Source organism: Ammospiza caudacuta, chromosome Z (genome assembly GCF_027887145.1).
Source record: "Ammospiza caudacuta isolate bAmmCau1 chromosome Z, bAmmCau1.pri, whole genome shotgun sequence".
NCBI lineage: Eukaryota > Metazoa > Chordata > Aves > Passeriformes > Passerellidae > Ammospiza > Ammospiza caudacuta.
The window spans coordinates 3,975,838-4,003,790 of NC_080632.1; the positions used below are offsets into that span (position 1 = coordinate 3,975,838).

At 41.4% G+C, this 27,953-nt stretch overlaps 1 protein-coding gene across 2 annotated transcripts in view; it reads right to left on the reverse strand.

Annotated features, from left to right (window-relative positions):
* The window catches only part of MEGF10 (multiple EGF like domains 10), a 67,539-nt gene that overhangs the window by 10,812 nt on the left and 28,774 nt on the right, over positions 1–27,953 (reverse strand). For both annotated transcript variants that reach the window (XM_058823365.1, XM_058823364.1), the window contains exons 9-17: positions 23,377–23,551; positions 22,452–22,572; positions 19,872–20,035; positions 16,972–17,074; positions 7,453–7,599; positions 5,256–5,390; positions 4,827–4,955; positions 2,270–2,398; positions 1,060–1,188 (exon numbers count right to left, since the gene is read on the reverse strand). In XM_058823365.1, the coding sequence (XP_058679348.1) occupies positions 1,060–1,188; positions 2,270–2,398; positions 4,827–4,955; positions 5,256–5,390; positions 7,453–7,599; positions 16,972–17,074; positions 19,872–20,035; positions 22,452–22,572; positions 23,377–23,551 (1,232 nt within the window). The remainder of the gene's footprint in view (positions 1–1,059; positions 1,189–2,269; positions 2,399–4,826; positions 4,956–5,255; positions 5,391–7,452; positions 7,600–16,971; positions 17,075–19,871; positions 20,036–22,451; positions 22,573–23,376; positions 23,552–27,953) is intronic.

Below are 27,953 nucleotides of genomic sequence, written 5' to 3' on the forward strand. Positions count from 1 at the left end.
TTCTTGAGAGTTCTGCACTTATATTTATTTCCTTTTGTACTTTTAAAAGAATCTAACTCATCTTTCGTGCATTCCTAATTTGGAATAATTTAAAAAATAACACAAAGCGTGCCAAAAAAGAGTCTTGCAGCCTTGACAAATCCCAGCTCAAGTGAAAAAATTCATGTTTATGTACCTCCTCCTTCTCTTGATTACACTCAATAAAACAAGATTATAAATACTGAGGTAAATGGGTGGCCAAAACCCACCACGTCACAATATATTTTTGCATTTCAAGATCTGAATTAGTATGAACACCAAAACATGCTAAACCCTGCTAAATCATTATTATCAACTTGAAGGATAAAAAATCTGTAACAGATTTGCCAAATTATTCAAAGAGATGTTTTGACATCAAGAGACTATCTTAAAAAGTTACCTTCTCCTGAACATTAGTGATGTTTTGAGGAGAAACACAGATGTCATTTGAATGAACAAATTTGGAAGCAGAGTCCCGTAAAGTCAGCAAAGGTTGGACAAACAGTGCTGTGCTCACGAGCCTGATTATTCTTTTAATGTTGCACAACATTACACCACCAGTGATGTCAGTGGTGTTATCCCTAATCTTCCTGAGGAGAGCAGCACACGTGTGTGTGAAAACATGAAAACAAAACAAACCAGCTGTGCTGTAAACCCACACTGCAAAGGTTGATTTCATCCGCCAGCACTGATGTGTTAGTTCTTATCTCCAGTTTTCCAACTATGAGCTGTCACTGTGGTTTGTACTAATGGATACATTTCATTACTTTCACAGGATTCTAGTGACAATCCCTTGGATTAATTTTGCTGCTTTTACACGATGGAGTAACTGGGTGTTCCTTTAGCGTCACGCCCAAAGCGACTAAAACGCAGCGCAGAGGAACAGAAACCACAATTGTGACAGACAGCTCAATTCTGTGGGGTCCTTAACTGTTTGGAAAAGCCTGTGGCCAGCTGTGTGTCCATGGGATGTGGCCCTGGAGGCCAGAGGCTGTGTCCCAAGGCAGAGGGAAGGAGGGAAGGAGGGAAGGGTGTGCTCACTGTGCTCGCAGTGCCGCCCCATGAAGCCCGTGCGGCACGTGCACTGCCCGCTGATGTGGTCGCAGTCGGCTCCGTTCTGGCACTGGCAGATCAAGGCACAGTCCTTCCCAAAAAAGCCCAGGGGACACCCTGGAACACAAGCAGAGAGAGGGGGAGAGGGGTGAAACAGCTGCTCTGGGAGCGAAGGCAAACATTCTGGTTTGGTGTGCTGCCGAGGGTTGCTCCTGCAGCTCCTGAAATGGAGAGTTCTGCAAGCCCAAGGGACCAAAACCTTCCTGGTGTGGAGTGGTGTAAAACACACATCAGGCAAAAATGAATTTGGGAAATGGTGCTGGCAACAGAGGTTCTGAAAAGACAGCTCCTTGAAGAAATGGGCTTCCAAAGAGATTTGAGGGCACCTTGGGAGCCTGCCCATCAGTCAGTGACTCTCTGGCCAGATTTCCTTCGTGGTTTGTACTGAAGCATTAAAAAAGCCAAAACAACAACACATTGTACCTGAGCTACTTACAAAGAAACCATTTCAGTATGAGGAAGACACACCACTGCAAAGAGATCATTATTCACCAGCAGGAAGCAAAAAACCCCTGAGAGCTGACAGCTGAACCAGCATAGTGAATGTCTCCCAGAACTGCATCCATATGGTCCTGTAATGTATCTGTTATTTCCTGCCACTATGACATTACTCATTTGAAACAGCAAAGTTCTGATTTTATGAAAAACATGTATTTGAACACTGAATGCAAAATACAGTCAGCGGTCCAATTTTTCTTGAGGTTAAATGCAGGGGCTGTGGCCAGGATCACAGTCAGTGATGGCAACCTGAACTGAAGGTAAACCAAACTGAAAGTGTAAAGCAAAAAAGATAAGAAGTCAGCTTTACTCATATTTATTTCTAACAAATGTTTATTTCTTAAACTTTGTATGAACTCTTAGTTTGCACTTAATGAATGACACATACCTACCCCCAGTCACTGCATACTATTTTACTTTAAAAAGCTCTTAGGGAAAAAAAAAATAATCAGAACTAATGTATTATTACATGAAGAAAATTCCAGAAGAAATTATGATGTTACAGCCTAGTGAAATAATCTTTCAAGATTCTAAATAGAAAAAGCTTCTGTATCAGCACTTGGATTCCAGGTTCAAGCTGTTCTGGAGGGTAACTGTGTCACTGATGTTCAGACTAAGGACGAGCACAAAATTCACTTACTCTGTGTGCAGTAGAGGCCAGTCCAGCCCGGGGTGCACTTGCACTCCCCGTCGTAGGCACTGCAGAAAGCTCCATTGTGGCAGTTGCACGTGTGGATGCAGTTTGGTCCCCAGTGGGAAGGTGGGCAGGCTGCAACAACCCAGAGCAATTAATTAACCTCAGATGACAAAGGTTCCTTGATGCACATGAATAGAGCTGCTTCCATTCACACACGAGCACTGCTTTGTTCGCTGCTTTTCTCTCGAGTTCATGTTTTGGGCCGCTCTGCTCTGAGCAAACAGCCATAGATTTATTCATTTATTTCAGCTAAGGCATCGTTTTACTCCAGGTAAAAAGTGCTTAAAAATATTAAATGGGTGAAAAATGCATACTCTATACTCAGTAAATAGGGCATTCACAGCAGCTTTCTCACAGAGAAAGCCATTAGGTTTACTTTCTTCACTTATTTTTTACTCTGCAAACAGTCAAGGTGACACAGCTTTTAAACCTCAGTAACTGAAGGAAAACAGAAGGTGGAAACTCATATATAGCTTAGAGATTTAGATCCTATACTGAGCCTGCTTCTTGTACTTCCACTGTTAAATTTTATGTATTTGCCTAAATGTGGTGAAGATAATCAGGTCTGTACCTTAATCTGGTTAATTCAGTTGCTTCCGTGGGTCCAATAATCAATAAAATATTTTTAAACACCAAGTAATTATCCAATAATCAATATAAAATTTCTAAACACCAAGTAATTATCCACAGAATGGAGATTATTTTTTGCACAATCATGTAGACTCATTATGAGACAGAATTTACTGGCTGCTTTGGAAATGTCATGATGGATGAATCTGATGCTATGTGCTGCCACTAGAACTGTGAAGTGGTTCCAAAATACTAATTACTACTCAGAGACAGCAAAAGATAATTTTCTTCATGGTAGAATATCACTAAGTGAAGAGGGTACTCTAAGAATAGACCCTTTCTGTTGAGTAGATTCTCATCTTGAGGAGTTTTTTCCTTTAGTAAAGAAAGCAAAGTACTTTAAGTAGTAGTTAATATTAAAAAAAAATAGTAAAACAAATAATTATTTAGTACTTTAAAAATGGTTTTATGGAAGTACAGTGTCAGTATTTCATAGGAGAGAAGCAAGAGGTCAGACACTGAAGCCTTGGTTTTATTCCTGTGTAAATTTAGAAGAGTAACTCCTTATTGTTTTGTACTGGTCTGATTGCCTGAGACCAATAAAACTCCTGAATCCTTTAACATTTGCATAATGAGTCATGTATAAGTGGGCTGTACTTTTCCAAAGTATCACCTTTTTACCCCAAATTTCAGTTCATCAAAAATTATATTATGATGAATTAAAAAAACTCCACTAAGTTTGGTTTTTTATTACTTTCACCTCAGCTGTGCCTTGTAATTGCTTTTTTGTTATTGTTTTGTGTTTGAAATTAGTGGTCAGCTAGGAAGGAATGTAAATCACATACAGGCAAAAGGTTAGAAGTTTAAAAAAGGTCGCTGGTTCTGAAAGAAATTAATGGAATCATTATTTTCCATGTGAACGAAAGGCCTTTATACAAAGCAAATAAACTTCCTCTGTTATGGTCTCTGAGCACAGCCTCAATAAACACTTCCATTCATATTGCTGGCACCATTTTCTTGATATTGATGCAGTGAGTAAGTCCCTCCTCTTCCTAAATACCCCTATTCTGCTACTCTCCCAACTACCTACTTATTTTACCATAAAAACAGGGACCTTTGTAGCCACTGGCTTCCACAGGAATGGGCCCAGGATTTATTTTGGTATCGTACTGGGCTGTGCATGCTAATCACTTCACAGAAGTTAGCCAGGAAAGTTGTTTTTCGGGTTCTTTTCCCAAACTGACCAGATGTTACCCTGCACTTGTGCAGAGCCTGGTAACCTGGGCCAGTCAAACCGTAAATGATATGAACCAATGAGCCATGTTATTAAAAAATGCACTTCCCTGGAAACCCCAGCACAGTGCCTGACATTTCAGGGTATGGTGCAGCTTCTTTTAGTCACAAAAGTGGGTTGAGTGAAATTTTGGCAAGTGTGTGTTTCAGACTGTGTGGATTTTAGCACCTTATGGGATTGGGTATGCTTCTTGTGAGAGTCTTCCTTAAAACAATTCTTTCCTCTAATTAGTAAATCTCATAGACCGATCCAGGCATATGGGGAGTGACTACTTAATAAAGTAACTTTACAAAAGACAGTAAAATTAGAACCTTCCCTTCTCCTTTTTAAAGCAGTAATGAAGAGTCCAATGAGTTCAGCACAGGAAAATACTCATTGAGTGAGGCAGAATGACACTAAAAATGTCTATCTGTGGAAACACGTCTATCTGTTTCTTGTTATAAAAGGAAGAAGGAGGAAAATGCATCACAGAATTACAAGCACTTAAAAAAAAGGCACAGTGAAAAATTTCTTAACAAAATGTTTAAATGCTTAGTGAGGACAAGGATGGTTGTGCAGCTAGAGCACTAACCTATGCCTGAGAAAACCCTGATTATTTGTTCTAAAATTAAAGGTGAAAAAACTCCTGGTACTTACGCTGAGAACAGTCACTACCAATCCATCCAGGGTAGCACTGACAGGATCTATCAATAGGATTACAAGTCCCATTATTGGTGCAGGTGCATATTCCAGCACAGTTCTTCCCAAATCTGCCACTGGGACATACTGAGGAGAAATTTTCAGAATGAGAACTCCTTAGTGATCAGAACAAGATTTCATTTTCTTCATTTCAGGAGAAAACGACTAATATTTGGATTGAGAGAGGTATAAGGGTAAAAGCGAGGTATTATAAATCACAGTGGGCACAACATCCATATTCACAACTCAAACAATGCAGTTAAGAGCATAGAGGACGAAACCACTTCCAGGATGAACAGCTCTGACTGATGCACTGAGCATTCCACAACAGCAAGCATCTTGGGCGTGGCAGCCCCCGGGTGATGGAATGGGGGCTCCCCGTGGTACCTTCGTTGCAGAGGGCTCCTGTGAATCCGGGCAGGCAGTCGCACAGGCCGGTGACGTGGTGGCAGGGCCCGCTGCTGTGCACGCACTGGGGGCACGTCTGGCTGCAGCGGTGGCCGTAGAAGCCGGGCGAGCAGACTGCGGACAGAGGGGACAGGCTGTCACTGCCGGTGGCTCCGCTGCCTCCCCGCAGGCCTGGCCGGGGGCTGGCGCTGCCTGCCAGCCACAGAGGTGGCTGCTGTTATCTGAGCAGCTCGGTGATTTACGCTCCCCAAACGAGACCTGCTCCCTCTCCTCAAGGGTTTGGTGCAACTCTGGCTCATCGCCGCTTTGTTGACGTTCCATTGGATGTCAAGCCACCCTGAACTTGGATAATGTTTGGAATGCAAATTTTTTTTTTTTTTTTTTTTTTTTTTTTTTTTTTTTTTTTGCCAAACAAGGACATCTTTTGAAGCCCATCTGAAGTAACAGAGAGAGAACAGTTTTATCTCCAGATGAGTAAGGTCATCTTAGACCTTGATTCCTGATGTGTTTTCTAACTTGGAATTCAAAATAGCCACAACTTCACTGGATAAAAAGCACAGATGTTTTCCAATCAGCCTTTCTTTTACAGAGTCACTCTAACTTTCAGGGAACCTGAGACCAGAAATACAGAGTTGTGCAGTTAATTGTGATGCTAAAAGCACAAGTTTCTCAAGAAGAAAAAGAAAAAAATGGGAGGAAAAAAGGCTGCTTCTCCTTCTTTGTTGATCTAATCCCTTTTGGCATTTATTTCCTGATAAATTAGAATATTAGGTAAGAGACCAAGAGAAATACCTGAACAGCTGCAATTAGCACTGACTGAACTACCTTGGAATCTTTTCAGTATTTCAATTTCATTCAAGATTCAGTCTTCTAATTACACACTTGATACAACTTATATGGCCAGGATCTCTCCAGGGAGATTAACTTCTCCAAGTGAAACAGTGCCAAAAGGTCTTCCTGTTTACTGAAAAGGCAGTTTCTGACCAGGATCCAAATTATTCCTATGACCTTTGTCTTCCCAGCCTGCAGACTGTGCTTCAGAGGGGCACTGGACTGGGAGCCCCTTGTCCAGGTTAGAGGCACAGTTCCGAAACACCAGGGAACATTTTTACATGGCAGCGTTGCACTTTGGATGCACTGATTGACTGCAGGGCCCACAGAGATTAGATAGTGAGAGTAATTAGTGCTCACAGTCAGGAATGCTCAAGGAATACTAATGCCACACTGACATGGGATTTAGCAGAGCCATGACACAGCCTTCAGCTGGAAATGCTGCCATTCCTGGACTGACAGAACTTCACCTTCCTCTGGTTCTCCTTCTCCCAGCAGTGACCACTGCAGGTCATCTCCTGCCTTTTTAGCCTCTTTTGGAAGAGCCAGCAGCATCTTGGCTTGTCCTTAACCCACCTGCTTCTGGATCCTGTTTCTGGGAGACCTGCTCTGGAAACTGGGCTCCCCTCCAGTTCCAGACAAATCACATTTCTCTTCCCTGAACACCCTTCCCTCATAGCTTCAGTGATTCAAACTGAAGACAGCTGGAAAAATGTGACAAATCTTGGGAGGGCAGAGTTATTATCTACCTCCCTAATTCTGGCATGAGTTTCCTTAGTTCATCTGTATCCCTCTTTGTGAAATTTGTACTTTACCCAGACAAGTTTTTCAAAAGGAGCCATGGGTACATGTGACATTCTCTGCTTACTGTGGGGCCTGATCTCACTGACTGTTCTTACAAAACAAATGTTGAAGCCCCAAATATTAACTAAGCTATTGGTCCCTAGCAGACAACGGGAAGGCTTTTAGTTTCTGAAACTCAAGTATGTTTTATTTACCTGTATTACAAACTTAACACTCATCAACCATGTTTGGAAATGCTTTAGAATGGAATCCCCTATGAATGTCTTGGAAAGTCATGTTCATAACAGTGCCACAGGACACACAGTGAATAAAAGGAAAGCTGTACCATAACAAGAAGAGCACTACTAGATGAAACATTTGTTCATTTCAGGTAATCCTTTTTTTTTCCTGAATATTCATGTATTTTGACAAAATGTCCAATCAAGGAGTGTTTCCTACCCTTTCAGACTGCAATTAGCAAAGCATTAGGATGTTGTGGGATATGTTTACCAAGCAACTGAGGAAGAAACAGAGATTTTTAGAGCATTTATGATGTCCTTACTTCTCTGGCAAGTGGTGCCTCGGTATCCTGGTGCACACTCACAGATGCCATCATCTGGAGAGCAGGATGCTCCATTTTTGCAGTAACAAGGCAAGGAGCAGTTTGGACCCCACTGTCCCTCAGCACACACACTGTCACAGTGAATACCTGCAACCACAAACAAACAAAACATCTGTGAAGAGCTCTTGTGCACAGTTAGGTTAAACCTTTGCTGAACTTTAAACCTGTTTATCAAAACATCACTAACATCAGGAAAGCACCACAAGATAAACCTGCCTCTCTGTTCCTGCCTTCTCCAGAACAGTGAATTTCCCTCATATTCCAGCTTTGGTGAGAGGCACATAAATGGCTTTTGCTTCCTCCATAACAGCTGTTTCAAAACAGCAGAAGGTTTTTTTTGTTTCAGATTTTATGTTTGGGAAATGCACAGCAGAAGGTACTGCAGGAACTTTTCCCTCTGAGCATTCTTTGTGTCTCATATAACTTGTGTATAATAATGGGGTGCAGGGCACGGAATGATTTCTAATTAGTGGTGAGCTGATTACTGCTCAGCCTCGTAGTGAACGGAAAAATGCAGTGCACACAAAGGGTTTCCAAACACACCACGTGAGCATTCCAAAATGCTGAGCTGCCACAGTGTTAAGGATGCTGGTCAGCCAGTGCTTTGTTTAACCTGTTTCAGTATAAAACTGATTGTAAAATGGCCACAACCTGAATCTCTACGCATAGATCCTAACACACGCCACCCATCACAATCATCCAATCACAATTTGTTTGCTGGGTTCTTTTGTTTGTTTCCTTGTCATTTTTCTTCACAATGCAGCAGCATTAAATATAATTTCCCTGCTTTTTAAGAAGCACTGTGCATGTTAAATGCCAGCAGGCACCACCGTGGAACTCAAACCCTATTGTGTCTGCAGCACTTTGCATTAACAATCAAGTTTTATTGTAATGCCTCCACTGAATGAACCCTCCACTAAGGGAAAAGTGGACTGGATCCAACCACAACCATGTCTTGCTTTGTAAGTATTTCCAGCAAAATATGCCACAGGTTCAATGGCTGCCAGGGTCCTAAAAAAAGCAAAACAGTTTTACATGTGACAAGGAAAAAAAATCTTTTAACTTTGAACCCACTGCTTGTAAAAATACCGAGAAATAATTACATGGTTTGCTGATAGATCAGACTAAGAGGTGATTCCTCATCACCCCCAGCATGTGCCTCGCAAAGCTGCCCATATCTAAAAACCAACCCTCTAATTAGAGGAAAGGTACAAATCCAGACTCTTGAACTGTTTTTCTCTGCAGGACAATCAACAGACTGAAGAGTCAAATATGTGTTTCAACAGATTGCACCAACCTGTGCCAGCACAACAGAACAACACCTGCCTTTAAAAATTCAGATACTGACAGACGGTACCCAGGCCACCTCGAAGCCCTAACTGCACCATGGTCATCAGCACTGACCTAAAACAAACCTATTATCAGAAAATGAAAGGCTGCTTGCATCACTCCTTTTTCACTTTCTGCCTGCCCAGACAGTGTCTGCCGTTCTCCTGTCTCCATCTACATTTGAGAGGCAGTGCTGACTTGGTTCTCAGCAGCCTATTTCATACTTTTCATCAACTCATTTAAGCAAATTAAAGAGAGAGGTTTGACTTTGATAGATGCTGATGCACAAGGGCAGTTTTGACATCACTGCACTTAATTCCTTTTTTCCCCCCACAAACAAGACCACTTCTTCCAGCTGCTGCTTTTCCTGGTGCTCCCAAATTCGAGAATGTGGTCTCCAAGTCTGTGCAAGCACAGGCAGAGCCCCTCAGAGGGTTATCTGCCCTATCCCACATAGCTGCACTGGGTGCACCCTGCTGCAGAAAAGCCATTTTTCACAGCATCAATGGGTGTCAGCAGCGCCCAGTGTATAATGGTCACTATTAACAAGCCCGTGGTTGCCAAGAGCTACCAAAGTGCATTATCTGAGATTATGTAGACCAGTGACATACAATAACACCAGGCTCAATTATACTGCCTTGATCTGTGCACAGAGGATGCTTTATGACAGCGGAGTGTCCGAGGGTGATGCGGGCATGCTGGGATGGGGAAGACAATGGGTCCCATGCTGCACAGAGCCACGGGGCTTAAAACAGACAAAAAATACCACTAAAAACTAAAAAAGGGGGAAAAAAGGCTCCTTCAGTACATGTCAGGGAAAAACACCCCTTAGGGAAACTGAAAAAACCTGCTTTTTATCTCCCACTCTCATCCCTTACGAGGAGGTGAAGAATGGCATCATTCTACTTGGCAAATAAACAGTGTGCACTAAATGTCACCGGGTAACAGTGATGACAACGTAACACACTGAAAGACTGCTGACAACTACTCTGTTTCACTGTAATTTTATTATATTCACTCTTGATCATTAGGAAAATCAGTTTTACTCCTCTTGAGTGTAAAGAACCAATGCAGCAAGGCCAAAATCATTTAGTTATTTGCTGCATCTCTACTTATTAAAATAGTTTTCAGTTTCACTATTTTTTTATTATTCACAAGGCACTTAAAAATAACAAGTTGAGCTTCATATCTTATGGTTGTAAAAACCAACTGTGTATTTTTGAGAAAGAAGAGGTCAGAAATATTAAAGGGATTTAAAAAAATTAAAAATTAATTTCCAAAGTGATGCTTTTAATGAAATTTCAGCAAAGAAAGCTATGCTTTGATAGAAAAGCCAGAAATTATTCAGGAAAAAAAAAAAGCATTTTTACCAGAACTTGCAAAGCAGGATTAGACTCACTTTTCACAACAGTGTTACCAACTGGTTGATGACTGCCACAGTTTCGTGCAAGTATTAATCTCTGACACAATAAAATTGTTTCTATTAAGTTTTCATGTTGGTTCTGATACTGATAAGGATATCTGAGAAAATGTTTTTGCCAGAGCTATGGACAAAGAGCTCTTTGATGGCCTTCACAAGTTGCTAGGCAATAGCTGAATGGTCATGATAAACTTCAGCTAAGCTGCTCTGAAGAAATGCTCGTGCATTTAATGCCCAGTGCTTTATGCTGGGGGCCTCACATCCCAATCAGCATTCCCCCAGCATTCGTAATTGCATGAATGAAGTGAAGAATTCTTCAGGGATACCACTCCTTCTGCCCATGCTAGCAGAGCATTTGCACACTCCCCATGCTGTATTTTTAAGCTGAGACTCCGTGATCCACCCGAGTCACATCAACAAAGAGCTGGTTTGTTTTAGCACTTGAAGTGGGGGGGGGAGGGAAATTACCAATTATTTCTTATTATCTTCCAATTTACTATTGGAGTAAGTGCTGTTTTACACCTTACTATGTTTCCATTAGTCTGAGAAAAGGTTACCCAAACTTTACGAAGAATATTTTTTTTGTGAAGAACTTTTATTTGCTGTGCAATTTATGTTAATACACATGGAACTTTCCAGTATAACCCCTCAGCATTAAAAACTATTTATATACTGGTGTACTTCCCATGTGCCAGTGCAAAACTGGATATGTAGCAGCCCAAAGTAAAGAAGGAACAAGACTTTCAAAAGCTGGAGGAAGCCTGATGTCATTAAAGCTCATGATGCTTTCTCATTATGGTCCAAGTGCTTGCCCTTCATTTTTGAAAAAAACCTGACATTTATGTTAAAGGCAGCTGCCACTTCTGATGGTGGGAATTACTTTCCTAATTTCTCTGTCAAATAATGGGCAGCCCAAAGAAAGGGAGGTGGTGAAAAATGTCACAGGCACTATTTCAAAGTACCCTCACTGTCTTTGAGGGAGGGTGGTACCTTACTCCACTGCTGCAGGTAGCCAGAGGAATTAATTTAAGTGTCTCAAATTGAGGAGGTAATGAGAGGATCAGAGTTTTTTTCTGCAGAAGTTCAGACTTCAGCTGCTTCCCTGCAGCAGCAGGAGAGCCATGGCTGGAAATTTTGGTCAGAAGCCAGCTAGAAAAGGCTGTCAACAAGGACATCTGACTTTAAAGGCAGAAATCCTTATCTGCAAATTTTAGTAGCAGAATCCCTTTTGAGGTATTGGGAGTATCCTTCTGAAGGCCACACTCTTGCTGCATACTGTTACCCACTCCAGAGGTGCTCTTCTTTTCATCTATCAATCCCTATGTAGCCACCAGCAAATGAGACTTCTCCCTTTTTCAACTTCTTCTAGGCAGAAAACAGGTACATCTAATCAGTGATTTAAAGCTATTTTTTTTTCTAAAAGGGTGGGATTTCTTCCACATAAAAATCCACGACAGCGCTCAGAGAACAGACACACGGACACAGCGAAACCCAGATGTAGGGTGGAACCAAAACTCTTACTGGAGAATTCCTCTCCCCAAGCTTGAAAAGCAAATTTGTAATTTATCATGGGAGAGTGCTCAGAAGTAATTTCATTTTTCAGCTCACTGAGTATTCCTCCCAATGGGGCCTCATCCTTCAGCAGGCCAGGTGGAACTGGTGGCAATGGAGGGAAAGTTATGTTTTACAAGAGAATCTTGGCTTGGGTGCACTGGTGCTACAGCAGCAGCTCATTTTTGCTGCAAAGGTGAGACAGAACCCTTCCAATTCTGTTTTTTTTTGCTTTGTAGGACAGGGAAAAATGCATACTCATGGAAAGCTGAGGGTGAAGGCAGAGCTGCAGACCTGGGCGTTTCCACCAGCAGGGTGAGTGTCAGATGTCAGACCTCCCCTTCATAATCCAGCAACAAATGTGCCTCTCAGAAATACTGTCAGGGGCACATGGAAGGACACAGAAACAACACATCTGGTGATGGGTGAGCTGAGTAATGCCAGCAGGTGTCCAGCAAAGAAAAAGTCACCGACACCCCTCCTGCTGCAGCCTGTGGGTGAACGCTCTGCCCGCTGGTGAAATGTGGGCTGGTATTACTGCATCTGTCTTTTCCACAAACCACTGCCATTGTTTTGGTACTAGATAGCAGACTGGTGGTATTTCATAATCCCTGGCATCACATAGCCTTTAAATCGATTTTGAGAGTAACAAGTGTGGCGCCACCCTGACGTGACGTCTCCTCGCAAACGCAAAGGTGCTGCAGCAGGGGCAGCAGAGCAGTGGTGTCTGATCAGGAACACCCACATCACTGCAATTACACCAATAAACTGTCTGGAGGGAAAAAGCTTTTGCCATTTTAACTAATTAATCATATTGCTTTACTTAATTGATTAATGCTTTAATGCGAAACCTCTGTTTGCAAGAATATGAGTTCCCTAATCTTTCAGGAAATTTGGCAGAAATTTATTTTGACAGCTGTTTGCAGAACAGATAAGATTAAGGGATGAAACTATCATGGTGCTTGCTGGTTTGCTTGTTGAGAGAAGTATTGGATATACCTTTATAGTGGAAGTTACCCAAAAGTTTTGGTATAATTTAATAGGAGAATTATCATTAACTATCAGGAGAGTATATTTTCTGTGTGTTTCTTCTGTTTTCCATTTTAATATTTCTTACTCTTTTCCACTCTCTGGTTACTGAGAAATGAAAAAGAACTTTCCCTCCAAATGAAAAAGAAGTTATTTATAAGATACAGTGAAAATGTCAAGGGATGAGGGAGTTTGGGGCAGACATCATGCTCTGTGTGGGCGGACGTTTCTCATTTGTGCCATCCTGTCATGTGGCTCCTGGAACGTGACGGAATGGTCAGGCTGCCAGGAAAAAAACATCACCCTTAACTCTTCCTTCCCTAAGCAGAACTGAGCTGCTGCAGAGGGAAAACACTCTGCAAACTGCAAAAGAGCACAGGATTTCTAACAGGGGTCCTGTAAACCTAAATCGCTTTTGTTTAGCATGAAACAGAACCCCAATGAAAACCAGCAACCCCAAATAAAAACAGAGATCTAATGAAAGTCAATTTTAACTGTTTCTTGACTCTTTTAACCCAATAATAGTGTTAAAACTATTTTAACAAAAAATAGCTGCGTCGAAAACTGAACTTTTACTCCTATGCAGAACCTAATAAGGAGAACACCCTGAGCATGCTCAAAAAGTAACTGAAAAACTCCTTAACAAAACCAGACCTTAGAGCATCTCAGTGCTGAGCAGTGGGCAGCTGAGGCCAAGCCCTCGTGCCAACACCAGCAGCCCAGAGCTCCCTCACACCCCAAGGTCACCAACCCTCCCTCCCATGCAGCGCTTCCTGCTCCCCAGCCTTTTGGGACAGCTGTGTAGTCACTCCTTCATCTGCTCCTAAAGAGTTACATAAACTGTTCCCTCTGATGGAATTCCCTGGGGGAAGTGCAGATAGCTGTTCTGCCCACAGGGCTGAGGAAAATGCTGCATTTAAAGCACCTTCTTGGAAAGTCTGTGTTATTTTGGTGGCATCAGAATGTTTTGGGAAGTTCACCTGGGCGTCATGGATTTATTTGTGCTTAAAACCAAAAGATACTCACAAGTTCACATTTTTAAGCTTCTTTAGTATGTATTTATTTTTAAAACTGTTCAACATCAATGATTTTAAGCAACTAAATCCCTCATTTGGGTTAGAGAAGCATTAAACCAGCCCAAAATCTGGTTTTCCCTCTCTTTGTTTTTCAACTAGGTAGGTAACACTACCCACCCAAAACTAGTATATCTGTAAGTCTGATGGTTCCTTTCACAAATCCAACACCAAAAACAAACAAACAAAAAAAAAAAGGCCAAGCCACAGAATTCTGTCATTTTAGAAGCTCCTGTATTTTCCACACAACCTCCACCTGCTTCTCCACACAACCCTATGCACAACCTCCCTCCTTAATCCTACAATCTTCTGCTATTCCTGCAATGCACTGTTACAGCACAGCTATTTGAGAGCCCTTTCCTGAAGCATTCACTCCTTTTTTTTTAATCATTCCAAATATAAGCATCTGCACAAAGCCTGGATTCCTCTCTGGGTATTGCTCTGACATGTGAAGTGTGGGAGGAGGATTTTTTTTTCCAGACACTGAGTATAAAGTGAGCTATGCTGTGGATGTTGTAAAGTGTGTCTAGACATCACCAACATGTCAAAACTAGTCTGTCACACACATGCTGTTCTGGTGACATCATCCAGGGATGGGGGGGCTCCATTTTATCAATAATAAGGCCTCAAGTCTCTTTCTTGTGAAGTATTTTTCCTTCTAAGAACAAAGGCGAAGTAAGATTTCACCTCAAAAAATATATATATTATGTCTTTATCTTATTATATATTATATAATCTACATTATTGATACATTATGCTTTCCCATACCTGAATCCAAGCATAGTCAAGGTGCACCTGAAGCCTCTGTCACACCCGGGGTTAGTTATATCACACTGGCCAGGTAATTCTTATAGCATGTTATAAAAAATGCTGCTAGATTTTTAATCTAGCCTTTCAAAACTGCCCGTTTTAACCTGGATCCATTCATTAACACATTTTGACCTTGATTGTCCGTCTCAATTTTAGAAGACTTACAGGATGTACTTCAAGCTGTGCCCTTAGGACTTGTAAACCTACGTGCACCATTAAGGATCAGCAACTCTTCCCATGTTTTTATGGTGGGTATTCTGTGACTAATACATTTAGTAATTTATGAGATCACATTTTCAGCAGATTCAAATGTAACTTTGTGGAAATGTGTCCAAACACACACACAATTACCTGAAAACTACCTGAAAGTCAAGGACATTGACATCATAACAAAATAAACACAAAGTAGTGTCAGGAAAAACAGCAATAGCTGGTATAAGGCTAATAGTATTTTTTTGTAATTCACTCAGGTAGCTTCTACTATTTTCTGCACTCCTCAGGCATCTGAGTGGCTGATGCAAATCACACTGCAGACTGTGGGAAGAACTCAAAGAATTCCTGCCTCAGTTAGGTGAATGCTGGCTCTTAAAGCTCCTCTCACTCACACTAACAAGAAATGGTGAGACAGCCTTCTCAAAGAGAAAATAAACATAAAAAATGAGTAAACAACAGAGAGGTTTGGTTTTCCAGAGCAAAGCAGGAGCTTTTCATGTGCCTGTGTATCTGCATCCCCTAGAGATTTCCACTTCCTACCCCCAGTAATCATAAAAGTCATGTTCATCTGAACAGAAAGTAGAAAAAACAGCAGGTAAGCTGTAATCAGCTACGGTTAATCAACCTGAATAGCAGACACCAAGTATTATGTACTTCAAACAAGATGCTGGCAATCCATCCACAGAGCTAGGAAGAAAGAGCATAGAAAAATAAAGGTTTGGGAAAAAAACAATAGTAAGACTGTACCTATCTACCCGAGGAGATTATAAGCTCACCTCTACCTACTTTGTCTAAAAGCACCATAAATAAAAAGAAAACAATTCTATTATGAACCTACATAATCAGTTAGGCCAAACATTAGTTTACAGAAGAGTGGAAAATGTCTGAAATCACAAATAAAATACAAATCACTGATTTTCAGAGCACAAACATGCTTTGCTCATTTAAGGTTTGGTTTTCATGCTGACTTCTCATTATTAAATGGAAGAAGCCCACAAAGACAGGTGATGTGAGACCTGTGTGATCCTTGCAACATTGCAGCATCACAGAGAGGCAGCTGCAACACTCCAAGAGGGGCAAACTTACAGTGTTAATAAAACTTTACAGAAGATCAAAGAGCTCTTCCAAATTTAAAGCTTAGAAATCCTTGTGAGACCTAAAACTCCCTCCTAGAGATAAAGGGAACATTTCGTGATAGCTGCCTTTCTGCATAGTCCCAGGTTTTCAAAAAAAAACCAAACAATCTTGCTCTCCACTAGCAAGAGGGTGCAACAACAAAAATTTGGTGAATGATTCCACTGACAATAGTCCTTGAAATCTTATTGTAAAAAAAAAAAAAATTGTGAGAAAATTTTGTAGAGGACAAAGTATCTGCAGAGAAACTTAAAAAGGGTTGAGACACTGAAATGGCAGCACAGCTGTCTTGGTTTGAGACAAGTTAGGAGGCTGACAAGTCGGGACAATGGTTTGTTCTCTTCTTGGCTGCCTGAACAAAGCCTCCTGAGCTCCTGTACATGATGCCTTACCCCCAAGCTGCCACAACAACCATGGATATTTACAGCTCATCACCACTTTTGTAAGGAATTGTGTAGCGGAGGTGCCCAAGCTTTAAAGTTCTCCCTTTCCATTCCCAGTTTTGTGCAGATCACACTGGAAAACTTCCCCTCCTCTGAGTCACAAGAGCAGCACAGCGGCTACAGAGCGGGGAGCTCTTTGCCATTGCAGCCTCACCAACTCCTCCTTTTCCCCCAAAGCCAGGTGCCCCTGCGGGGGGGGAGCTCTGTTTCTGTGCTCCCCAGGTGTGTGTGTGTACCTGACCATCTGACCAGGTGTGCTCCCCAGGTGTGTGTGTGTGTACCTGACCATCTGACCAGGTGTGCTCCCCAGGTGTGTGTGTGTACCTGACCATCTGACCAGGTGTGCTCCCCAGGTGTGTGTGTGTGTACCTGACCATCTGACCAGGTGTGCTCCCCAGGTGTGTGTGTGTGTACCTGACCATCTGACCAGGTGTGCTCCCCAGGTGTGTGTGTGTACCTGACCATCCCGGGAGGCAGCGGCAGTAGCCCGTGGTGGGGTGGCAGCCGTCGGCGTGGCTGCAGTCGCAGCGCTCGGCGCAGCCCAGGCCGTAGGTACCATCCTGTGGCAACAGAGAACACAACAGCCCGCAGGTGAGGGCAGCTGGCAGCCAGAGCAGGGTCAGCCCGGCCTCGACGAGCAGCCACGGACCTCTCCTGAATCCCCGGGCTGTTAATAATGGAAAATGTTTGCGGCGTTTGGATCGTGTCAGCATCCTTCGCTTTCGTTCTTTCGTTAAAGGGGGGAAGATAAAGAATGAATTATGCGCTCTTGAAAAATACCAGACTAAAGGAATTAAGTCTCCCTTCTGCATCAGACTCTGAGATCTCTGCTTAAGGGTCAAAATGGGTACCACACAGAGGTTTAATTTTAAAGAAAATGAGTGAAACCCATTAAATTACGAGATACCTTCAGTGTGAGGTTCACTGCATAAATAAAGCAAACTATCACTTTCTTTTAATTAGAAACATTTCTCTTGATTAAAAACATTTCTCTCTGCACTACAACGAATACTCCATCAAAAAGAGATAATCTTTGGCTGTGGAACAGTGCACAAAATGAAACTTTATTTTTACCTATGCAACATTTTTTGAACCAACAAGAGATGAAAGTCACAAGTTGAATCACTCTGTTGGTGTATTTCTTTTTTCATGGGAAACATCTAAACATTTGAATTTGCTTTTCTTGCTGCTTCCATGGAAGCTGGCATACAGATTTGTGGATAATTTCACACTAAATCAACCCAAGAAACTAAGAAGAGCAGATTCTTTACAATCTCCAAACAAGGAAAAGTATAGAAGTCAATTGATCTTGAATAAAAAGTGGCAGAACAAAATTTTAAAAAAGAGCATGGGAAAAAAGCCAGTATAATTTACAGTAATACTTCAGGGTTACCCACAGCAAAGGCAAAAAAGGGAAAAAAATCATGTCAGGTTTAAACCCCAATAATTTACATTCAAAGCTAAAAATTAGTGTCAGTCACATTAAAAATACGAATAAAATCTATATGAAAATTAATCTGCTGTTCTTTGATGTTCATGCATACATTTCAACCGAGTGCCACAGGATTTAGCTATTCAACTGCCAGTCTTTCAAGTCTAAAGTAGAACAAAATCTTACATTACTTCAGTGTAAGGAGCCTTTCACTCATCTCAACAATACATTTTTACATACAGAAAAAGAAAAGATTAAGCGTTTCCTTTGCATATAATCAGATTTGGAATGAAAGGAAATCCTCAAATATGCTGTTGAAAAGCAGTATTTTTAGCCTGCTATGTACTTGGACTGAAGTCCAAACTGTAGTTCAAATCTGGAACAACAATCTGAGCAGTGATAATAATGTTCTGAAGTTACCGAAACAAATTGAAATACACCGATTTAAATAAAGTCTCTGCTCAGACATGAAAAACATTTTAGACAACTGGAAGTACTTGAACTATTTTTTAATAAATTATTATATTTATTATTATTTGAATAAACAATTTCTGTTTATTCCCCTGCTCTGGAATTTTGAAGCAGAATTTGCATTTGAAATAGGTAAATGCTTATGGACATTGTTTGATACAGATGCAGAGAGGGAGACGAAGACAGTGAGCTTGGGCATGCTGAGTTATCTGATACAGAAAAAGTTTGGGATAGTGATGCAATTGCTCTGAAATGATACATGTATTTTTTAAATGTCAGTTTTGGAAGAGCTAATGCAGCTTGGGAGGTCTCATCAGAATCAGGCACTAAGTGACAAACAAAGCTGCTTGAGGAAACAGAAAGATCAGTCTTCTGATGGAGATACATTGCTGGAAACAGTGCACACAGGTGGTACTGCCAGCAGCTTTCCAGAATATATTGCATTTTCTTTGCCACTTTACTCACTACAGGAGTGCTTCATGTTAAAACCAAAAGCAGAGACCCAAAAAATCACTCCTGAGCGTTCCTAGTGCAGTTCAGCAGAAAAAAATTTCATTTTAAATGAGGTGATTTCCAGTTTTCTGCTGTAGTTCAGCTACTCTCATCATGTCATTGCTCAGTAGAGCTTGTCCAAACTGAAAGAAGCTTAAATGTGATATTTACAGGGTGTGTGCTCCCTTCAGGTGATTCCTTTGTAGTTATATCAAACCAACAACCTGCTCTGCGGATATATTGCAAAAGTTAACAACTGACAGGGGAAGGGAAAAGAAGGGCAAAGAGCAATTTATTTTAATAATTAGTTTTGTTAAAAGTTTCCCAGAAAATTGATGTCCATCACTGAAAACAGTGGACCCTGGAAAAACCCACTTTTTATAAAATACTTCTTTTCAGTGTATAAAATATAAGTGAAACCAGTTACACAATAAAACAAATCCACTTGGAAATTTAAGATTTAAAAACTTCTGATATTATGTATTTGAATTAATGTATTTTATTTCCCCAAAACTGCAGATTACAAGGTGGAAGAGAACTGATAAGGAGCATTCCATTGTCCTCACAATGATTTCTGATTTTCCAAAGTCTGGGAGAGAGCAAAAGCCAAAGCTCCAGTAGAAAAAGGAAGACCTGTCATGGAACTGGTGGTAAGAGTAGCTTCTCACTTTTGACTGAGAAGGAATAAAAATTCTTTGTTCATATTGTAACACAGACATAAGGAAAAAAGTAGTTAAAATGAGATTATTTGATTTGGGGTGTATTTTTTGCATTTTTCTCTAATTATTTACACTTAAAAGTAGCAGTTTGATAGCATTTGATGAAGAAATGCTAGAAGAATTTTTAGTGCCAGTGCCCCATCCTGTGTGGTCCAAAGAGACTCATCCCCATGGAGACAAAGAATGGCAGATGCCCCTCCCTGCCCACAAAAAACTCAAAATTCAGAGGAATTATTAAACTACCTGGCACGGGAGCTCACATTTCTCTCCCCTCCATCCCGGGGCACAGGTACAGGTTCCATCCAGAGCATTGCAAGCCCCTCCATTGAGACACTGGCAGGTCAGGTTACAGCCCAGTCCCCACGTGCCACTGGGGCAATTTATGGAGCAATCCACACCATGCCAACCTGACAAAAATAAAAGGGATTAAAGTCAGAAATCAACCAGGTTTTCCCCCATTCCTCTCAGAGGATGTTTCATGTCTCTGAGATGGGCAGTACTGGGGTAAAATTCACTGCAGGATTTATCAGCTGCTTTAGCTGAGGGCCTGTCCAGGTTGGAACAAAGGTGTTCAAGGGCACCTTGTAACATCTGTGCACAGCACACATCTGCAGATGCGTGCCAACAAGCAAAAGAGACTGATGGAAGATCTGAAATGGAAATAGAGACACCTTGACACTTCACTGAGAAGCTCTAAACTACAGTGAGAGTGTTAAGGTGTAGCCTGGAAACAATTAGGAATATTTTCCCTACGCTCAAGCCGCTGCTTTCATAATTGTTCCACCAACATTCAACTCAGACAGTCCTGTAATATGGTTTTAACATGTATCTAACAAAAAAAAAAAAAAAAAAAAAAAAAAAAAAAAGTATTGCATAAATTGGAAAATTGGATCCTTTGAGGAAACACAGAAGACCTTTTAGAGGATTTCTGTATACTTCTCCCCAAATACAAAAAGAAATTTAATGGAAAATAGCCGTAAAATGCAGCATTCACCACTGATCATGCCCAATACCAATGGTTTGCAGACTGGATAGACTGGGATGTGAATAGATTTTTTAAAATGTGATCATCCATCAGATTCAAGAGGAACAGTGTGAGGCAGTCAGTCACATATTACCATCACCAGTGACACAGGCCAAGTTTCTAATTTTGTACCTTGTTTACAGTAAGTGGAGGGAAAAATAATTCTGCACTGAGACTGATCAATGCTATGCAAAACACATGCACAGCAATCAGGCTGCCTCGTGCTTCATTGATAACTTCAAATTCAGGGGTCATTTCAGGAAAAAATGTATTTTTTGTAATTTGACTAGGAAATTGAGTCACTCTCCCTCAGCTGTCTTCCCAGGATTTATTACCTTCCTTTGTTTACATGACAGGTACCTAGGTTCGGTTTAATTTTACTTTTTGCTGTCCTCTTTCACTGTAGTGTGATTAAAACTGCATGGGGACCAGGAACATAGGATTCTGCATTGCAAGGAATATTTTTATCCTCATCAGCTAGCTGCTTTGCAGTATCAACCTGAACAGGGTTAAAGCAGCCACACTGTCTCTGGAAAGAGCAGAAGTTCTACATTTGCTGCGTAACTGATCTAACAGTGTCAGTCTCTGAAAAGTTTAGTGGATATTTGTCTAGCAAACTCTGTTTAGATGGGATATTGGGGATTAGAAATTGTTCCCTGGCAGGGTGGGCAGGCCCTGGCCCTGTGGCTGCCCCTGCATCCCTGGCAGTGCCCAAGGCCAGGTTGGACATTGGGACAGTGGGAGGTGTCCCTGCCATGGCTGGGGGTGGAACAAAATGATCTTTCAGGTCCCTTCCAACCCAAACTGTTACCAAATCCTCCAAAATCCTTGTTACAATTAAACCCCTCTAGCACTGTTCTGTGTCAGCAAATTAGGCATTGGTTTTTACCTGGTCAGGCTCTGTGTGTGTGTGTGTTGCTGACAAAATTCTGGCCTCCACACAGACGCAGACACAAAACTTTTTCACTTATTTATCCATTTTTAGCAAACAAAGAAATTATTATTCATTGGTTCTAAATTACGTAATTCTCTTTCATTACATAGCATTCTGTCCTCTATTGGTAATAGATTCCTCACTTCTCAGGCTAATTAATCTGTATTTTTTACTCTTTTTATTATCTTTTGCACAGGTAGGGAGCTTCCAATACACATATATGGAGTCTTAGTTATCTTGCTGTCTTCCTCATCTTCTGGTTTCTGCAAAATGTATTTGTAGCCCATAAATTCTGCACTTCTCGTACTCATTTTAAACAACACATCTCTCTCTCTCTCTCTCTCTCTCTCTCTCTCTCTCTCTCTCTCCCTCCCCCAGGCTTTGTTCATTGAAGCATGTCAAAATTAGCCAAGGAAAACATCAAGTTTCAGTAACTCTTCCCAAGTCTTCCCACAACAGCTGCTTATGACAAACTTTGCTGAATTGTGGCTAAAAGGGATTCAAAACTAACACACTGCTTATAGTCAACATACGGATTATGATTAATTAAAAACACGTTATTAAAACTTAATGAAAACCATTAATTAAAAACAAATACGAAAGTTATGTAATTCCAATTCCAAAACCGTTCTGGGATTCCGTTTGATTTTGATTAGGAATGCTGACATCAGATAAAGGGTACACCCCACAGACCTCCTGACAGAGCAGAGAACAAGTTTTCTTCCCATTTTCCTTGTTTTCACCTCCCAGAGCAGCAGAAGCATCAAGTGTCTGCTTCTCATTAAGTTTCCTCTTCTCTGATTCAAAAACCCAATTTAATTTTTACAGTTACAGGGAAATGAAACCCATCTGAGGAGACACTTACCTGCTTTGCAGGCACAAGAGCCATCCACAGGTGAGCAGGTGGCCCCATTCTTGCAGCTGCACACGGAGGAGCAGTTCACTCCATATGTCCCAGGGAGACAAGGGGTACCACAAGATGCACCCTGAATTATAAAAGAAGAGTCTAAAAAGAGCCTAAAAACCAACTGAGGAGTCTCAGAAAATACAACTGACTCAAGTGATACAAAAGCCAGCAAAAATACAGCCCATGCATGTCCCAGGCTGTCACTAAATTTTCTTTAATTTAGGGGTGAGGGACACTCTTCATGCTTTTGAAGTATTTTAAAGTTATTTTCAGTAAGTGTTAGTTTTCTGTTGTTTGCTCTGAGAGCTCAAGTCACATAGCACCTGGTTAGATTTGGATCAGGGGACAATAATAGAAAAGCTCTTTATGAAGTCAAAACACAGTAAGAAAGAAGTCTAATGGTAAATTATGTGAGTATGTAAAATATTTTTAAGAGCTAATTTGGCTGACGTTTTCAGTTATTACTTTCACAAGAACAGTCATACTGTAAAATGTTAGATTAGCATCCAAAGCACATGTAACAGCAAATGTGTGTAAAAGTTGCAGAATAATCTGTCCTGAAGTATAAAAAGAAGTGCTTTTGGCTGGAGTTTCTGTGGATGGAGCGTGAGGATGACTGAAACCCATCATTCCTGCCTTTACTTACACCTCAACAGCACGCCCTCAACATCTTATAAAGCAAGTAACTTCCCTTTCTGATAATACCTTTATTTTAGCAGTGAGACCCGACCAGAAATGCTGATTTTTCAGAATCCTACAGCACAAGCTGTGCCACCCAAACACCCTCACTTCCCTTGTACCGCAGCGGAGGAGAAAGGGACGGGGTGGTGCCCTGCAGAATCTGCTGCCCAAGCTGTGGGATGTGCAAGTGAGACCCTTTTACCTCGAAGCCAGGGGCGCAGGTGCAGGTGCCGGTGACGCTGTCGCAGTCGGCCCCGTTGTGGCAGCTGCAGATCTGCTGGCACGCCTCCCCGTAGAAGCCCGGCGAGCACGTCTCGTTGCAGTACAGCCCAGCCCAGCCTGGCTTGCAGGAGCACTCCCCAGACATGGGGTGACAGCTGAAGTGAAGGTTGACTCAGTAATTCGGGACTACGTGTGGCATAAGTATTGCTTTCTCTACATAAGACCCAAAAAACCCCCCAAAAAACCCAAAAAAAAACCCCAAAAAACCCTCAAGCCCTCCCCCCCCAAAAAACCCAAAAACCAAAACAACCCCCCAAAACCCAAACAAACAAACAAACAAATAACAAAACAAAAAAACAAAAAAAAAAAAACCAAAACAAGAAGAAGCCCGGCGAGCATGATTTGTTGCAGTACAGCCCAGCCCAGCCTGGCTTGCAGGAGCACTCCCCAGACATGGGGTGACAGCTGAAGTGAAGGTTGACTCAGTAATTCAGGACTACATGTGGCATAAGTATTGTCTTCTCTACATAAGACCAAAAAAAACCCCAAACTAAATCCCCAACCCCCCCAAAAAACCCCCCAAAACCAAACCAACCCAAACAAACAAACAAAAAAACGAAACAAAAACCAAAAAAAACCCAAAACAAAACACCCAAACCCCCCGTCTCGTTGGAGATGAGTTGTGTGAAGGGCCTTGCGTGAGATGATTTTACTTCCCACAACACAATTTGGTGTATTTATATAAAAATATGTTCCAATTAAAATGGGAAATGCAACATTATGCAACATACAGACATTTTGGGATGAGATGGAAAGAAATAAAGGGTGCAATTTTTCTCTGTTTGAGCAGAAACCTCGCTGAAACACAGTTTTTACCATAAGACAGATGTCCATGGATACAAATACTAAGAGGATCAAACCATTAAATTACTCAACATTTATTGTTAGATTCCCACTCTGACAGGACCATTTTCCTAACCCTGCAGAAGCTCAGCAGCATACTGTCCGAGAAACATGATCAAGCAGAAAAATAGCATGGCAGCATCCAACAGGAAATAAAACCACAGCACCCCATCAGCCAAGCAAGAACCTTCTCTTCATTAAGCCAGTTTGGAAGAGGACGATTGAGAACGGCAAAAAAACCCCCAGCCCTGGGCAGAAGCCAGCTATAGCATGAGGGCAGTGACCTTTGGGCAGCATCTCCCCTCTGTGCTGGCCATACCTGGTGGCAGAGCAGCTGCCCCATACCTGGAACAGCAGTTCCATTGAAGGGCCACGCAGGCAGCTGCTGCCTGGGAACACATGGACATCATCAGCTGTGCAAGGATATACGGGCTGGGAGAGGGGACACAATGGGCTGCTCTGTAGCACTCTGGCAGACAAAGCATTTGCTTAATTCTCACCAAAGGAAAGCCTCAGTATCCAAATCCAGTGTATTTACAATGGGAAGACTGTTTGGAGATATTTGCCTCCCACTGATTGAAGTGAAGCTCCTTTACGAGTGCTGGAAGGACCAAAAAAAAAAAAAAAAAGAAAAAGAAAAAAAAAAAAAACAGAAAAGCCTTCCTCCAGACAAATTAAATGACCCATGACAAGAGCCTGGTTTTGCAAGACTTGCTGACTTTGTGTGTGGGGGTGTATTGGAAACTGAGTATTTTTCTGACCTTTTGAAAGTCTGAAAAAATACCTGCTGCACGTTTATAACATTACAACAACAATCTCTGAAAGAGACGCAGTGTAACGTGGGAACACAACATTACTTACAACTGCTTTTGGACTTGAGGGCTGCTCTTGTCCAAGGAAGAGTTTAAAATTGCTGAAAACAACCATTGCTAATCAGGGAAGGCAAAAGGATTGTGACAGTTGGAACATCACCATGTATTCTGCTTTCTGCATATTTAATGCACACACTATGGCACCATAAAAATTCGTGGGTCTCCAGAATATTAAAATACCTTTGACAGTGTTGACATAAAGTAGGAGGAAAGGCCTTTTCATACAGAAATGGTTCAAAACTCATGGTGCTCAGACTGAACAGACCAGGTTATTTGTTAGTAATGTGCATACCAGCCATGAAACAAGATGAAATGGAGATATTCTCATATAAAACACGGGCAAAACTAAGAAGTAACACGATGCAGCAAGATAATCAAGTTTGTCTCCTATCCTAAATTCCTGCAGGACCCCAGAGCTCTCACTACTGGAAGAATACAGAGCAGGGAAGATTTAAAAAAAAAAAAAATCAATTCACAACTAGATAATTGTTAGGGTAAGAACCAGAATATATTCATGACATAAATTCAGCAGCACGGGCACCTTACAACAAAAATCCCGGCGCTCACGGAATCCTGTGAATTCCCTGTTGGAAGTGTGGTTTGTTGTTGGGCTTTTTTCCTTTTTTCCCCCTCACAGGACATGAGGGAGCCCTGGGTATGAGGCAGAGGCATTGATGTTCTGTGCCCCCAGTGAGTGTCACCCAGGCGCCCTTGCCCACGTATTGACCGGCGCTGAAATTAGCACTCCATGATTTGCAATTAGATGCAGGAGGCCAGAGCACTTCTGGAGGCTTTGGATGGGTTCTCACGCAGTTACCTTAATTGGCAATAATGTCTAAATGTTAAGGTAGGGATATAAAGAGATGCTGGGAGATACTGGCAATATAGCCTATTTTATTCCTGGTTGTCTGTTCACACTTTCTGGAAATACAACCCCACTCTGTACAGAGACAAAAATAAATTATTGTGGGCACTTCATATTATATATTTGAAGGATTTAGGTGAAAATAATGATTTTTATATGCTTAATTTATGTGTTTTGCTTTCAAAGTATCCAACCAAATTATGTAGTACTCTAAAAAATAAGTATAAACATAAATATGAATAAGCACAAAATTTCCATTAAAAGCTTTTGCACCTGTACATACAGGCCCATTATAAAAATGGAAATGTAAAAAGCCATAATCTTTACTTTAAAAATAGAGCCAAACTACATGAACCAAACATGAATTCCACCAATAAAACTACATGGGTATCTCAGAAAGGGCATGAGACAAGAAAAAAAAAAACCCACTAGTGCTCATGTCATGAATAAATCTTAATTGCAGGCTGAACTGCACCAAGGGTGCTGGTACAAGAAGGTCTTTACCTGTTGCTGTCCTCTGGGCCCCTCAAACAGATTAAAATCTCTCAAGTATAGCTATTTCTATGCTCCACAGAGCATTTAATAAAGGCTGCTGGTAGGACCAAGAGCAAGGAAGGGCTTGCCTTTCATCTGCAGGAGCTGCCATCAACCAACAGCAGCAGCAAAATTTCTACAGCTCAGCCTACCCTAAATGCAAATAATGAATTACTGTCAGACCTGTTTTTTTCCCAATCATAAAACAGTAATAAAAACACAGAATGTGCATTATCCAACTGTGTATGTGGAGATGTATGCGAAGAACACATACTTGTATTCTGGAACTTAGGTACAGCTTCTTTAGAGCAGTATTTTTTGGAGCTAAGCATATTTTTAAAAAATTAACGTTTCTGTTCATTTCTGTATTGATTAATACCAATAACCTAGAGCTCTAAGCCTAACAACAGCTCCTCTTTGAGGATATCTAAATCATTGATCACACCCAGATGACAAAAGCTGTTATGGTATCAAGGGCCCCCAAACAAAACCCCAGACCTACAGACACAGAAAGTTTATTTGCAGAAGGAATTCCACCCCTTTTTTATTTTTTGCATGCCCTGAGATTCCTTTTCTGCTAAATGAATTAGTGCACTGCCTGTGGCAGGCAAGCAGAGGGCAGAGGGTATTCCCTGACATGATTAAAGAGCTGCCTCGTGGCTGACTGACATCAAGAAGCGAGGACAACCAGGCACAACTGGCTTCTGAAAACATTTTCAAAAGCTTCAAGTGCCCACAGGGAGTTTTGTCTTCTACATCATTACCTTTATTCCTGATATTTATGGTCTTGGGCACATCCTGACCCAAAGGGAAGGAACTTACACATATGTAAAATGTTCTTGGGAAGCAATGAAAATATTTGTTTTTCTCACACATCATGATGTTCTGGCAAATATGCTCCAGCACCTTCAGGGCTGTTAAGTGCCTTTGGATTTCTCATTCAGAGGGGGAAATGTCCAAAAAAAAAAAAAAAAGACCAGCCAAATGCTGTTTACTTGTGAACATTTGTGATCTGATTTGACCACGAGCTGTCTCCTCCAGTGGTATACATGAAGGAACAGCTGTGTGGGACATGAAGCAGAAGTAATCCCTGTAATATTAGAAATGGTATACAGTGGATTGCATTCCTGTCAAACCAGGCTGCTGCAACAGTCTGCAGACAGATTTTCTGTAGGGAAGTAGCTAACTATAATTCATAACACAATAGTGTTTGCTGTGCTAGCCTAATCTGAGAGCTGGAGGGCCCTGCATTATAATGCCACTTATCCCTGAACACACTGCCCAAATAATAAATTGCTTGATTTTACATCAAAATAACTCTGTATTTTTTTCAAGGTATTTCAGGCAAATGGGATGAGCAAGAGCACAAATACACAACTGTAA